Source organism: Phocoena phocoena, chromosome 5 (assembly GCF_963924675.1).
Source record: "Phocoena phocoena chromosome 5, mPhoPho1.1, whole genome shotgun sequence".
In the NCBI taxonomy this organism is placed as follows: domain Eukaryota; kingdom Metazoa; phylum Chordata; class Mammalia; order Artiodactyla; family Phocoenidae; genus Phocoena; species Phocoena phocoena.
In genome coordinates, this window is record NC_089223.1 from 50,225,996 (window position 1) to 50,241,354 (window position 15,359).

General features: G+C 38.7%; 1 protein-coding gene across 3 annotated transcripts in view; it reads right to left on the reverse strand.

The window, feature by feature from the left end:
- SLC4A4 (solute carrier family 4 member 4) overlaps positions 1 to 15,359 on the reverse strand; it is a 351,925-nt gene that overhangs the window by 148,580 nt on the left and 187,986 nt on the right. For all 3 annotated transcript variants that reach the window (XM_065878162.1, XM_065878165.1, XM_065878163.1), the window contains one exon: positions 2,627 to 2,703. In XM_065878162.1, the coding sequence (XP_065734234.1) occupies positions 2,627 to 2,703 (77 nt within the window). The remainder of the gene's footprint in view (positions 1 to 2,626; positions 2,704 to 15,359) is intronic.

Here is a 15,359-nt window from a genome sequence, read left to right on the forward strand (position 1 = left end):
GCGAGTTAAGTTTTATCTGGGGCACAATGAGGACTGCAGCCCAGGAGACAGCAGTTTCAGATAACGCTGAGAAACTGCTCCAAGGAGGCAGGGGGAGGAGCCAGGATATATAAGAGTTTTGCGACAAAGGGCAGGCAGTCTGAACGTCACAAGATTACTGTTAATTAAAGAAAACCAGACATCTCAAGTTAAGGAATTTAGCACTTTTCTATATATGGGAAGATGCAAGAGTCAGAGCTCACTGAAATCATTCCTTTGATATGCACCTCAGCTATCTGGGGCCAGGATCCTGTTTTTTCACATCCTGAGTTTCCTCAGGACTCACCTTAGGGAGTCTGTTGGCTGCTAGATGGCAGGTGTTCTTTTCAGCCCTGAGTTTCCTCAGGGCTCACCGGCTCACGATGGAGAGCTGCAATCCTTGATGACTGTGGCATCCTTTGTTTATTAATATGGCACGAAATATTCCATTTATAAATACCCCATTCCATTTATAAATACTCCATTTATCAATAGCAAAATCAACACCCTAAATCATAATGTTCTAACCTATTTCTTCTAACACTGGAATCACAATCTCATGTAATACACATCATAAGTCATCAAATTTCTTCTGCATATGCTCAGATATGAAGACACCCAAGAAGGTAAGAAATTTCTCTCAGCATTTACCAGCGGCAATTGACAAACTCCTGACAAGAACTGTCCCCAGTAAAAGAAGCCTTCCTGAAAAAGTGTCAACCAGATATTCCTGACTCTGCCTTATCCAAGCCCCTGGCAAATCTCACGATCAGAATGTCGTTTGGTAAATGCTGTATGGAGCCAAAATGTACAAAATAGTTTTGAGGAAAATTCTCAACAAGTCCTAGTGGACTGAGGTTTCCCTTTCACTACTGGTATGAGCCTGCCAATGAATCCAATATTTAAATGATCTTCTCAGAAGCCACTGCAATGAGAAGCCCTCGCACCACAACGAAGAGTAGCGCCCACTCGCCGCGACTAGAGAAAGCCCACACGCAGCAACGAAGACCCAATGCAGCCAAAATTAAATAAAATTTAAAAATTTATTTAAAAAAAAATAAATTAAATAAAGGGTTTCCCTGGTGGTGCAGTGGTTGAGAGTCCACCTGCTGATGCAGCGGACATGGGTTCGTGCCCCAGTCCGGGAAGATCCCATATGCCGTGGAGTGGCTGGGCCCGTGAGTCATGGCCACTGAGCCTGTGTGTCCGGAGCCTGTGCTCCGCAACGGGAGAGGCCACAACAGTGAGAGGCTCGCATAACGCAAAAAAAAACCCCAAAAAAACCCAAAACACATTTCTTTAAAAATAAAATAAAAAATAAAAGTGAATGTAAACTGCCTCCAGGAAGCAATAAATAAATAAATGATCTTCTCCCACAGTATTTCAAGAGGTAGGCCAATGGTAGAGAGGAGAGCTAGCCATATTAGCATTTAAGGTGGGGGGGGGGGGGCAGCTGTAAAAGTCAAGAATTAATCTCAGTGCAGAGGTGGAGGTAATTAAGCCAAACCAAAGCAGAGTCTCTCTTCTGGGAAACACATGTAAGTTATGATGAGAAAGATTACACCAGATTTCAGAGAATCTTAAAAGTCCGGATAGTCTGAACTTCACTTGATATAAGCCATTATAAGCTTTTGATCCAGGGGAGAAATATAAGAGCAATGATATGAAAAGTGTATTGAATTGGGAGAAAATGGGGACAGGATTAATTCCCAAGGCTTTTCTAGCAATCTGTTCTGAGATAATGAAGGCCCTACTAGGGTGCTGTTGTTTAGAAGGAGAAGGAAGAAAGAATCCAAAAGCCATTTCACAAGAACATAATTTCACCTTCCCTGCACTTTTGAGAGTTCACCAAGGTCTAAAAAACCTCTGTCAGTTAAAGAAGAACATTGTTGTAAACAAGGCTTCATTGTCTTAGAAATATATAATTCAGATTTCTTTATTCAGGTAGAATTTTCAACCAATTAGTCCAAATAACTCATTTCATTTTTTAATGTAAAGTGCAAAATTATACCCACTCACCATTTTCTACTAGTTTCAAGCCCAGATACCCACCCAACTAGGAAAATGGACCAGTTTCTACCATATTCTTTTTAAAAGAAAGCAAATCGAGATTCAAAACCTAATTACTTTTCATTGCAAATAGGTTACTTCCTATATGCTTTAATAGACAAACATACAGCTAACAAGACTGTCATTACCTTTGCCTGAAATATCCCCTCAAAGTTAACAACTGCCAGCATTTCCTAGCCCTTTACAGTTTACCAAACCAGTTTTTTCCACAAATCATCTTATTTAACCATCACAATAAACTTGAGGTAGGAATTAGTATTACTATTTTAAAGCTAAGAGAACTGTAGCTCCAAGATTTAAACTGCCCAAGTGAATTCATCTATAAGAGCTGGAGTAGACTCTTATCTTCTGGACTTCAAATCCCTTCACACACTGCTTCCCCTTCCCTCAGAGAAAGTGAAAAAAACAAAACAAAACAAAACAATCTACACATGTTGGTTCATTTTAAGTTAGAGGACCATCATTTCTAATCTTCTCCCAGCATCTTCTAGATATACATTTAGTCTTATATTTCAAACAAGCAGAATTCTTTGCTTACCTGGTCCTTCTCTGGTTTATCAGAGATGTCATTCAGACTGGAAGAAGTCAGATTCCTGTGGGCCATGGCTGGGCTACCTGGAAAAACAGAAGTGAACCCTAATTAAAGACTTCTTGTTAACAATACAAAGAGTTTGGTTGTACATTTCATGACCACTAGTAGATGACGATGGGAATGGTGATGATGTTTAAGCTACATTAGGATTCTCCTGAACAGGTTTCCAGAGTTGAAAAGTTAGTTTAGAGCACTAACATGGTTAAATGAAAAATGTATAAAATCCCATATACTTTCTTTAAGTCTTCTGGCTCCATTTCAAGATAAGTTACACTTTCAAAGAAATGTGTAAAACAATAAGCATAAAAATAAACTCACTCCTGTTTTTGGTTTGCCTTTTGTTACGGCCCTTTACACACATCCTAATCTACCTATTTCTATTGCCTATAGAGATGGGCTTTTTCCTCCTCTCAGTAGAGCCAGCGCCAGGGGAAAAAAAGGCCTGGACCTCCTCTCCCCCAGCCTCTGCAGTCCTTCCTAGGGCACCAGTTGCTCTGATCAACCCAAAAAGCCATCTGCACTCCATTCTCTGCCTAACACTTTGATCAAGAATATTTCTCCGTAGTGGGCATCTGATCCAGAATCCCCATTCTTTGCCTCAAAGCAGTGTTATCACAGCTCCCCTTATTTCCTGCATTCCCATTTGCCAGACTAAAGTAAGTGTATCCCTTCTTCCCCTTAACACGTCTAACTTCTTATTAAAGTCAAGCGATGGATTTCATCAGGAATACTCCATGGGAACCAAGCTCCCCCCCGGCTGTAAAGCTGCCGTAGGTAAAATCCATTGGCAATCCAGCCAGTGACTTCAGACATGGTTATATGAGAACAGAGAGGAGGGACATCTAGAAGAGGGATAGACCATTTTCAAATAGACTGGTTAATCAACAAAATACTGAGCTTTCATTCTGCAGGTGAACCTGAAATTTCCAGGCTTACTAAGCAAAAGAGTAATTCTTCAAAGCCAGGGTGTTTAACCGCCCCCCCACCCCCCGCCGCCTGCAGGGTGCTGAGTAATGGGTTCACCATTTAATCCCCTGTGATCTGACTCAGGCTGGTCTTCACACCAAGAGGACAAGGGTTGAAAAACAAGCATCAAGGTTCGAACACAGCTTCACATTTACTTCCACATAATTCTTTAGATTACAGATTTCCATTCCTTCAGACCAAACCTTCTACACATAATTTTGCAAAAGACTCAAATCTACCCCCTAATAATTTAATGTCTATATAACAGCAGCACTTTAAATAATATATTTGTCTTTAACTACTAGATCAATTTTCTTGAGTTGGCAAAACAGGATATTTTCCACTCTGCTGCATTTCATTGAGTAAGCATGGCCTAGATCTCTTAAACACTTTACCTGGTAGGATGTTTTATTCTAGGAAAATCTGAGCACAGGGCATTCTTCAAAGGAAAGTAACATGTGAAAAACTGCTTTATGAGCAAAATTAAAAGAAGCTCTTTGAAAGCCACATTTTCTTCTCTGAACCGCGTACTAGGTTTCTAGTGTCCACTCAATACAAAAGACACCAAGACACCAGGCCCAAACAAGAATGCCTCCAAATAATGCTGGGCTTGAAACTAAGGAAATGATGAGTACATACAATTTTATACTTTACATTAGAAAATAAAACTAGTCTTTTGGACTAAATGGGTGAAAATTCTACCTGCATAAAAGTCTGAACTAGATATTCTTAGTGCAATGAAGTCTTAGCAAATCCTTAATCATAAGTTAAAAGCAACTTATGTAAATGAATAGATGAGATTGATTTCTAATTATTAAATCAACTGTACATAAGCAGCAATACTGAAATGAATTTGAAAGCAATTTTTCATTAAGTAATTTAAATTTCCTGGGCAATATTCTAAACTCCCTGATTTGCTTTGGAAATTCTTTATAAATACTACAAAGGTACATTTCAACTCAAGCACTGTCCTAACTGCTGCAAAATATGAATAAGTAGAAGCCAAATGAATGAAGTTTCTGTTATAATGGTAATCCTAACTGATGTCACAACTTCTCCAAGAAGCCTCATATACTGTCTCATTTCTCTCATTTCTGAAAGACAGTTATAGGATGGCTATCTATTTTCATACTATATGGGGGAGTAGGGAGGCACAGGGATAAGGAAGTTGCACGAACCAGATGGGGAAGAGGAGGCCAAGGTTAAGAAACAATCACATCTATTGTTCCTCCCAACCTTATCTGATTCTCATTAATAAAAGTAATATTAACAGCTTCACTGATGTTTAACTTTGTACTACACTGAAAGAATTCAGAAGTCAACACTTTTAGGTAAACCTTAAGCAAGATGATCCGCATTCTTGCATCTTTTCCCATCTCCCTCCCTATCAAACTCTCCACCCCTACCCTGCAACACCCTGAACCAGGGACAAAAGCTTCCCAATGTTCTAAATCAGTGGTGGCCAAAGTGTGGTTCCCAGACCAGCAGTATCAGCATCACCTGAGCACGTGTTAGAAATGTAAATTCTTGGAACTCACCACAGACCAACTATATCAAACTCTGGGCAAGGGGTCTAGCAAGGTGGGTTTTAACAAACCTTTGAAATGATTTTGAAGCAAGCTAAAGTTGGAGAACCACTGCTCTAAATAAATCAGTTATCTTAACCGGAGGCTGTGTCCAGGTCAGAACTGAATTGAAAGAAACATATAACTTGATGTAGCAAGAGAGGTAGCTTTGATAAACTTGTCCTCCTCCAAGCCACTGCTCCAAACTATCATATCTCAAGCAAATCATTAAGTTAGCACCCTTGCCACATAAACACACACAAAAAGATCATACATGGCCCTTCCTCTAAATCCTCGCCTACACAGTCAAATAAATAACTTTGTTAACAGAACTCACTGTTTAATCAGACTTTTCCAGAAACATATCACCCAAATCAAAGAAGACAAGGACAAGATATTACAAACCAGATTATATCTGGGAATCAGAAATTTCCGTGTGGCACTTTAGCAAGCCTGGGAAACTTACACAACAGGACCCTAACAATGTTCTACTGTGGATATTTTGCACCTAACAGTCAACAAGACACATTGTCAGGATAAGTCAGTGCTTTCTAGAGTTTTGGCCTATGATGTGAACTCATTATACTGCAATCTTGAGTGAGTGGGGGTAGCAGAGGCAAATGTCACCTTGTAACAAAAAGGTGAAATACAAGCCTACCCCAAACCATACTACTTATTGTGCAAGTGATGATTCACCTACTCAAAGCTACCACTAATAGGCCTTTTCTATCTAATATCCAGGGTGAATGAACATCTCATAACTGGTCTCGGTTCAAAGGAACTTTGTTTATTTATTATTGTTGAATTTTATTTTATTTATTTTTTTATGCAGCAGGTTCTCATTAGTCATCCATTTTATACACATCAGTGTATACATGTCAATCCCAATCTCCCAATTCATCACACCACCAACCCCACCCCACCGCGGCTTTCCCCCCTTGGTGCCCATACGCTTGTTCTCTACATCTGTGTCTCAATTTCTACCCTGCAAACCAGTTCATCTATATCATTTTTCTAGGTTCCACATATATGCGTTAATATACGATATTTGTTTTCCTCTTCCTGATTTACTTCACTCTGAATGACAGTCTCTAGATCCATCCATGTCTCTACAAATGACCCAATTTCATTCCTTTTTATGGCTGAGTAATATTCCATTGTATATATGTACCACATCTTCTTTACCCATTCATTTGTCGATGGGCACTGAGGTTGCTTCCATGACCTGGCTATTGTAAATAGTGCTGCAATGAATATTTGGGTGCATGTGTCTTTTTGAATTACGGTTTTCTCTGGGTACATGCCCAGTAGTGGGACTGCTGAATCATATGGTAATTCTATTTTTAGATTTTTAAGGAACCTCCATACTGTTCTCCATAGTGGCTGTATCAATTTACATTCCCACCAACAGTGCAAGAGGGTTCCCTTTTCTCCACACCCTCTCCAGCACTTGTTTGTAGATTTTCTGATGATGCCCATTCTAACTGGTATGAGGTGATACTTCATTGTAGTTTTGATTTGCATTTCTCTAATAATTAGTGATGTTGAGCAGCTTTTCATGGGCTTCCTCGCCATCTGTATGTATTCTTTGGAGAAATGTCTATTTAGGTCTTCTGCCCATTTTTGGATCGGATTGTTTGTTTTTTTAATATTGAGCTGCAGGAGCTGTTTATATATTTTGGAGATTAATCCTTTGTCCCTTGATTCATTTGTAAATATTTTCTCCCATTCTGAGGGTTGTCTTTTTGTCTTGTTTCCTTTGCTGTGCAAAAGCTTTTAAGTTTCATTAGGTCCCATTTGTTTATTTTTCTTTTTATTTCCATTACTCTAGGAGGTGGATCCAAAAAGATCTTGCTGTGATTTATGTCAAACAGTGTTCTTCCTCTGTTTTCCTCTAAGAGTTATATAGTGTCTGGTCTTACATTTAGGTCTTTAATCATTTTGAGTTTATTTTTGTGTATGGTGTTAGGGAGTGTTCTAATTTCATTCTTTTACATGGAGCTGTCCAGTTTTCACAGCACCACTTATTGAAGACACCGTCTTTTCTCCATTGTATATCCTTGCCTCCTTTGTCATAGATTAGTTCATCATAGGTGCATGGGTTTATCTCTGGGCTTTCTATCCTGTGCCACTGATCTATATTTGTTTTTGTGCCAGTACCATATTGTCTTGATTACTGTAGCTTTGTAGTATAGCCTGAAGTCAGGGAGTCTGATTCCTCCAGCTCCGTTCTTTTCCCTCACGACTGCTTTGGCTATTCGGGGTCTTTTGTGTCTCCACACAAATTTTAAGATTTTTTATTCTAGTTCTGTAAAAAATGCCACTGGTAATTTGATAGGGATTGCAGGGAATCTGTAGATTGCTTTGGGTAGTAGAGTCATTTTCACAATATTGATTCTTCCAATCCAAGAACATTGTATATCTCTCCAACTGTTTGTATCATCTTTAATTTCTTTCATTAGTGTCTTATAGTTTTCTGCATACAGGTCTTTTGTCTCCCTAGATAGGTTTATTCCTAGGTATGTTATTCTTTTTGTTGCATTGGTAAATGGGAGTGTTTCCTTAATTTCTCTTTCAGATTTTTCATCATTAGTGTATAGGAATGCAAGAGAATTCTGTGCATTAATTTTGTATCCTGCTACTTTAGCAAATTCATTGATTAGCTCTAGTAGTTTTCTAGTAGATTAGCTCTAAAGAATCCATCTTTAGGATTCTCTATGAATAGTATCATGTCATCTGCAAACAGTGACAGTTTTACTTCTTTTCCAATTTGTATTCCTTTTATTTCTTTTTCTTCTCTGATTGCCGTGGCTAGGACTTCCAAAACTATGTTGAATAAGAGTGGTGAGAGTGGACATCCTTGTCTTGTTCCTGATCTTAGAGGAAATGCTTTCAGTTTTTCACCATTGAGAATGATGTTTGTTGTGGGTTTGTCGTATATGGCCTTTATTATGTTGAGGTAGGTTCCCCCTATGCCCACTTTCTGGAAAGTTCTTATCATGAATGGGTACTGAGTTTTGTCAAAAGCTTTTTCTGTATCTATTGAGATGATCATATGGTTTTTATTCTTCAATTTGTTAATATGATGTATCACATTAACTGATTTGCATATACTGAAGAATCCCTGCATCCCTGGGATAAATCCCACTTGATCATGGTGTATGATCCTTTTAATGTGCTGTTGGATTCTGTTTGCTAGTATTTTGTAGAGGACTTTTGCATCTATATTCATAAGTGATATTGGTTTGTAATTTGCTTTTTTTGTAGTATCTTTGTCTGGTTTTGGTATCAGGGTGATGGTGGCCACAAAGAATGAGTTTGGGAGTGTTCCTTCCTCTGCAATTTTTTGGAAGAGTTTGAGAAGGATGGGTGTTAGCTCTTCTCTAAATGTTTGATAGAATTCACCTGTGAAGCCATCTGGTCCTGGACGTTTGTTTGTTGGAAGATTTTTAATCACAGTTTCAATTTCAGTACTTGTGATTGGTCTTTTCATATTTTCTCTTTCTTCCTGGTTCAGTCTTGGAAGGTTATACCTTTCTAAGAATTTTCCCATTTCTTTCAGGTTGTCCATTTTATTGGTATAGAGTTGCTTGTAGTAGTCTCTTAGGATGCTTGGTATTTCTGCGGTGTCTGTTGTAACTTCTCCTTTTTCATTGATTTGAGTCCTATCCCTCTTTTTCTTGATGAGGCTGGCTAACGGTTTATCAATTTTGCTTATCTTCTCAAAGAACCAGATTTTAGTTTTACTGATCTTTGCTCCTATTTTCTTTGAACTTCCCTCTTAGAACTGCTTTTGCTGCATCCCACAGGTTTTGGATCATCGAGTTTTCATTGTCATTTGTCTCTAGGTATTTTTTTATTTCCTCTTTGATTTCTTCAGTGATCTCTTGGTTATTTAATAACGTATTGTTTAGCCTCCCTGTGTTTGTGTTTTTTAGGTTTTTTTCCTTGTAACTGATTTCTAACCTCATAGCATTGTGTTCAGAAAAGATGCTTGATATAATTTCCATTTTCTTAAATTTACTGAGGCTTGATTTGTGGCCCAAGATGTGGTCTATCCTGGAGAATGTTCCATGCACACTTGAGAAGAAAGTGTAATCTTCTGCTTTGGGATGGAATGTCCTATAAATATTAATTAAATCTCTCTGGTCTATTGTGTCATTTAAAGCTTGTGTTTCCTTATTAATTTTCTGTTTGGATGATCTGTCCATTGGTGTAAGTGAGCTGTTAAAGTCCCCCACTATTATTGCATTACTGTTGACTTCCTCTTTTAGAGCTGTTAGCAGTTGCCTTATGTATTGAGGTGCTCCTATGTTGGGTGCATATATCTTTATAATTGTTATATCTTCTTCCTGGATTTATCCCTTGATCATTATGTAGTGTCCTTCCTTGTCTCTTGTAACATTCTTTATTTTAAAGTCTATTTTATCTGATATGAGTATTGCTACTCCAGCTTCCTTTTGATTTCCATTTGCATGGAATATCTTTTTCCATGCCCTCACTTTCAGTCTGTATGTGTCCCTAGGTCTGAAGTGGGTCTCTTGTAGACAGCATATATATGGGTCCTGTTTTGTATCCATTTAGCAAGCCTGTGTCTTTTGGTTGGAGCATTTAATCCATTCACATTTAAGGTAATTATCGATATGTATGTTCTGATTACCATTTTCTTAATTGTTTTGGGGGTTTTTTTGTAGGTCCTTTTCTTCTCTTGTGTATTCCACTTAGAGAAGTTTCTTTAGCATTTGTTGTAGAGCTGTTTTGGTGGTGCTGAATTCTCTTAGCCTTTGCTTGTCTGTAAAGCTTTTGATTTCTCCACCAAATCTGAATGAGATCCTTGCTAGGTAGAGTAATCTTGGTTGTAGGTTCTTCCCTTTCATCACTTTAAACATGTCATGCCACTCCCTTCTGGCTTGCAGAGTTTCTGCTGAGAAATCCGCTGTTAACCTTATGAGAGGTCATTTGTATGTTATTAGTCATTTTTCCCTTGCTGCTTTCAATAATTTTTCTTTGTCTTCGATTTTTGCCAATTTGGTTACTATGTATCTTGGTGTGTTTCTCCTTGGGTTTATCCTGTATGGGACTCTCTGTGCTTCCTGGACTTGGGTGGCTATTTCCTTTCCCATGTTACAGAAGTCTTCAACTGTAATCTCTTCAGATATTTTCTCGGGTCCTTTCTCTCTCTCTCCTCCTTCTGCGACCCCTATAATGCAAATGTTGTTGCGTTCAATGTTGTCCCAGAGGTCTCTTAGGCTGTCTTCATTTCTTTTCATTCTTTTTTCTTTATTCTGTTCCACAGCAGTGAATTCCATTCTGTCTTCAAGGTCACTTACCAGTTCTTCTGCCTCAGCTATTCTGCTACTGATTCCTTCTAGTGTAGTTTTCATTTAAGTTATTGTATTGTTCATCTCTGTTTGTTTGTTCTTTAATTCTTCTAGGTCTTTCTTAAACATTTCTTGCATCTTCTCAGTCTTTGCTTCCATTCTTTTTCCGAGGTTCAGGATCATCTTCACTATCATTATTCTGAATTCTTTTTCTGGAAGGTTTCCTATCTCCACTTCATTTATTTGTTTTTCTGGGGGTTTTATCTTCTTCCTTCATCTGGTACATAGCCGTCTGCCTTTTCATCTTGTCTATCTTTCTGTGAATGTGGTTTTTGTTCCACAGGCTGCAGGATTGCTGTTCTTCTTGCTTCTGCTGTCTGCCCTCTGGTGGATGAGTCTATGGAAGAGGCTTGTGCAAGTTTCCTGATGGGAGGGACTGGTGGTGGGTAGAGCTGGGTGTTGCTCTGGTGAGCAGAGCTCAGTAAAACTTTAATCTGCTTGTCTGCTGATGGGTGGGGCTGGGTTCCCTCCCTGTTGGTTGTTTGGCCTGAAGTGACCCAACACTGGAGCCTGCCTGAGCTCTTTGGTGGGGCTAATGGTGGATTTTGGGAGGGCTCACACCAAGGAGTACTTCCCAGAACTTCTACTGCCAATGTCCTTGTTCTCACAGTGAGACACAGCCACACCCTCGCCTCTGCAGGAAACCCTCCAACACTAGCAGGTACGTCTTGTTCAGTCTCCCATGGGGTCACTGCTCCTTCCCCTTGGTCCTGATGTGCACACTACTTTGTGTGTGCCTTCCAAGAGTGGAGTCTCTGTTTCCCCTGTCCTGTCAAAGTCTTGCAATCAAATCCCGCTAGCCTTCAAAGTCTGATTCTCTGGGAATTCCTCCTCCTGTTGCTGGACCCCCAGGTTGGGAAGCCTGACGTGGGGCTCAGAACCTTCACTCCAGTGGGTGGACTTCTGTGGTATAAGTGTTCTCCAGTTTGTGAGTCACCCACCCAGCAGTTATGGGATTTGATTTTATTGTGATTGTACCCCTCCTACTGTCTCATTGTGGCTTCTCCTTTGTCTCTGGATGTGGAGTATCTTTTTTGGGGAGTTCCAGTGTCTTCCTGTCGATGATTGTTCAGCAGTTAGTTGTGATTCCAGTGCTCTCACAAGAGGGAATGAGAGCACGTCCTTCTATTCCACCATTCTGAACCAATCTCAAAACTTTGTTTCTTTAAATTTTATTCTTATAAAAAAAAGAAAAAGAAGAAGAACCAGCCTCGAGTGTATAATCATAATTAATTTCTATATCAGTGTATTTGGGCCATAAGAAAAAGAAAGGTTTTGAGAAGTACATTTTCAAGCAGTTTCACACAATCAAAAACAATTTCATTTTCAAAGTACCCACTTGGCAGGTACGTACTGTCTTCTATAAACATTAATTGCATTCTGTACTAAGTTTGAAAATCATTGCTATTCTTTAGCACACGTGTAGCAATTCATAAAGTCCTTTGCAATTGTATCTATTATATACAATAAAAAGGAGTAAGGAGAATGTACAGCATAGAAAGGTGATGATACTTGTATGTGTACGTATTGGGTAAAAATATAAACATGTATGCCATGCAATGCACATAAACTGACCCCCCATCTCATACCCTTATAATGAGCCTATACAATATATTCTCTGTACCCCCGCTGACTCACTGATACTCTTTTCCCCCTTTGTTGACATAACAAATCTACTAGAAAATGTGTATACCTAAGATTAAGGGTCAACTCATCTTTTTGAGTATAAGTACGTTAACTTACATTATCTTACTTAATCCTCACATAAACACTTTGAGATTAGTATTATTATTACCACTTTATACATAAAATGAACTTCAAGGAGGTTAAGTTCATGATCACACAGCAAGTGGTAAAACTGTAATTTCAATCTGTATCTCATAATACCAATCCCACTACCTCTGGGCGGGGGGGGGGGGGGGGGTCTCTCTATGTTATTTACATAAATAAACATACAAACATCATCATTTCTAATGAAGAGAAAATATAATGTATAACCACAAAGAATATATTCTATTTCCATGCCAATTACATGCAATATAAAACCACCAAGGATGTTTAAGGCAGAAATGTTCTTGGTTTCCAATTTAGCTGTTCCCAAAGATGGAGTTTGCATATCTTTACTTTTTCATTTTCATAAAGAAAAGGAGAAAAAGATTGAACTCAGCTAATCTGCCTGCCAGAGTGATTAAATAGTAGCCCCAAACCACAGCTCTGTGACAAAGAAGAAAGGGTGCTAAAAGCAATAGCAAAGTAATTATAAAAGCAATAATGCCACATGCTTCTGAATGTCCTAATTCATAGTCATAGCCAAGGTGTCTGTAAAATTCCACAATGTAGATACAGCCAATTCTCCATTATTTCCATATTAGTTTTCTACCTTTCAAAGTACTCCAACTGCAATTTCTTCCAATTTCAACCACGAAAAGCAGGAATATAATGCGACAAGGAGAATAAATCACTTGGGATACTCACAATGAGTTTGACTGAGAAAGTCTAGAAGGAATGGCTGGGATAAGCTTGCGTTTTGTCAGATCAGTTTTCTAGTCTTCCATAGCAACAGACCATCAAGAGCTGTCCCCACCAAAAATAATTTTAAAATAAGCATGTCATCAAGACCTCCAACCCAGTGTCATTGCCCACCTCTAAATAAAATACAGAAATATTTAAAATATAAATATTAGGGGGCTTCCCTGGTGGTGCAGTGGTTGAGAGTCCGCCTGCCGATGCAGGGGACACAGGTTCGTGCCCCAGTCTGGGAGGATCCCACATGCCGCGGAGCGGCTGGGCCCGTGAGCCGTGGCCGCTGAGCCTGTGCGTCCAGAGCCTGTGCTCCGCAACAGGAGAGGCCACAGCAGTGAGAGGCCTGCATACCGCAAAAAAAAAAAAAAAAAAAAAAAAAAAAATATATATATATATATATATATATATACACACATATATATATATATAAGTATTAGACTAAGGAAAGTTTAAAATATTACCAGAAAGAGCTCTTTGAAAGAACTTCATAACTAACAGAAAATCAGTTTGGATATTTTTGCTTGTACAATTTTTAATTATTTTGTTTTATTTAGAGGCTTTCTATTGTTTGTTTGTTCATAATTTAATATAATATAAACTCCAAGAGTCCAGAGCCAAGGCCCTTGGTTTGTGTTGCTCACAGTTATAGCCTCAGAGCTTGGCACTAGTGGCACTTAATAAATATTTGTGAATGAATGAATAATAGCAACTGGGTATCATTTTACTTCCATTTGGAGTTACTACTATAAACACTACTGTTCAAACTCTATTTGCTATGGAGGGAGATGCTGTGTGCACACTCCAAGAAACTTTAGACTTGGAAAGCCTTAGAGTAAATAAGGAAGAAGTCTGTAGCTGGCCCAGAACTAACAGAATGGAAAGGCCCTGCCAAACTGGCTAACAGCCTGTCAGTCAGTCAGCAGTGGGAACAGAGGTAAGAAGCAATGAAAGGGAGAATAGGAAGCCCCGTGTGCAAGAAGAATCAGATGAGAATGAGAGGAGAAATACGAGAAGGTGTCAGGACCTCACTGAAAGGAAAGGAGAAGCTTGGGAAAAGAAAAGTCTGGGGGAACAGAAATAACTCAAAGAAAGTGATCAGCTTGGAAAGTAAAGCAAATTTGGAGAAAGGAAGAATACATCAAAAGATCCAGATAACTATCAAAGTAGTTGGGTCAAGCTCTAATCAAAAGCTGAAGTCATCCCTAATATACGGGGTAAGGATGATGGAGAAGACATCCTTATAGAGAGAGCTGGAAGTGTGCAGAGGCCAGACCAGAGCAGAGCAAACACAAAGACTATTCTCTTTCTTAAAGACCATTCTCTATTATTTTGAGACCTCTGCTGTCCACATGGCCCTTTGTAATCTACCCATCCTCAACTTCCTTGATCCTATTCTCTCCTGTTTTTGAATTTTCTGAACTACTCTGTGGACTTTTCCCAAGATTCAATGTTAGGTCTTAGACATCTCAATGTCAAATACGCAACATTCATCTCTTATAAGTCTTTTCAAATTTCAACCAGCAAAAGCAAAATGCTCTAACCCTAGTGACTCCCATTCTAATAATATTGCACATGATATTTAATTTTTATTATGATCTAAAATAGGAGTTTAATTTTTTAAAGGCACTTCATTCCCTTTCTGTGCACACACAACACACACATACACATACACATAACATTTTAAAAATCTCTACTCAGCTGAGGAAAAAAGTTCAGAAACAAACAAGGACTAGAAAATTTATTAAAATAGGAAAGTCCCCATAAAGGACTTCAGGGAATCTGTGGTCCTTGTGATCACATACAGTATTTGTAACTCTTCGTGTGTCACCTGTGCATGTGTGCACGCACACACGCACAATATAATACTATGAACCAAAAGTTATTCTGTCTAAAGAATATAGGTGGAAGTATATAAAATAATTTGTGACCTTATCTCATGAAAATAGAAAAAGAAAAGAACAATGCCATCGCAAGACTATGCTAGTCAGTAAAAGGGTAAGTGAGAAAGACTGATGGAAGATTATGACAGAACGAAACAAACATCTCACTGCCTTCATTCCAAAAAGGCATTGAACCAAAGTGATTTTACTAAATGTCCTTAGGCCAAGTTGAGGAATCTCAATAGGTCCCCACAGCCGCATCATTCCAAGCACAGGTACCAGTGTCTGATTTCCTAATTTGGGCCTATTCTCTTGAATCTATATGTTAATACCTGATCCAAAATATAGTAAAAGTTCACTAAGT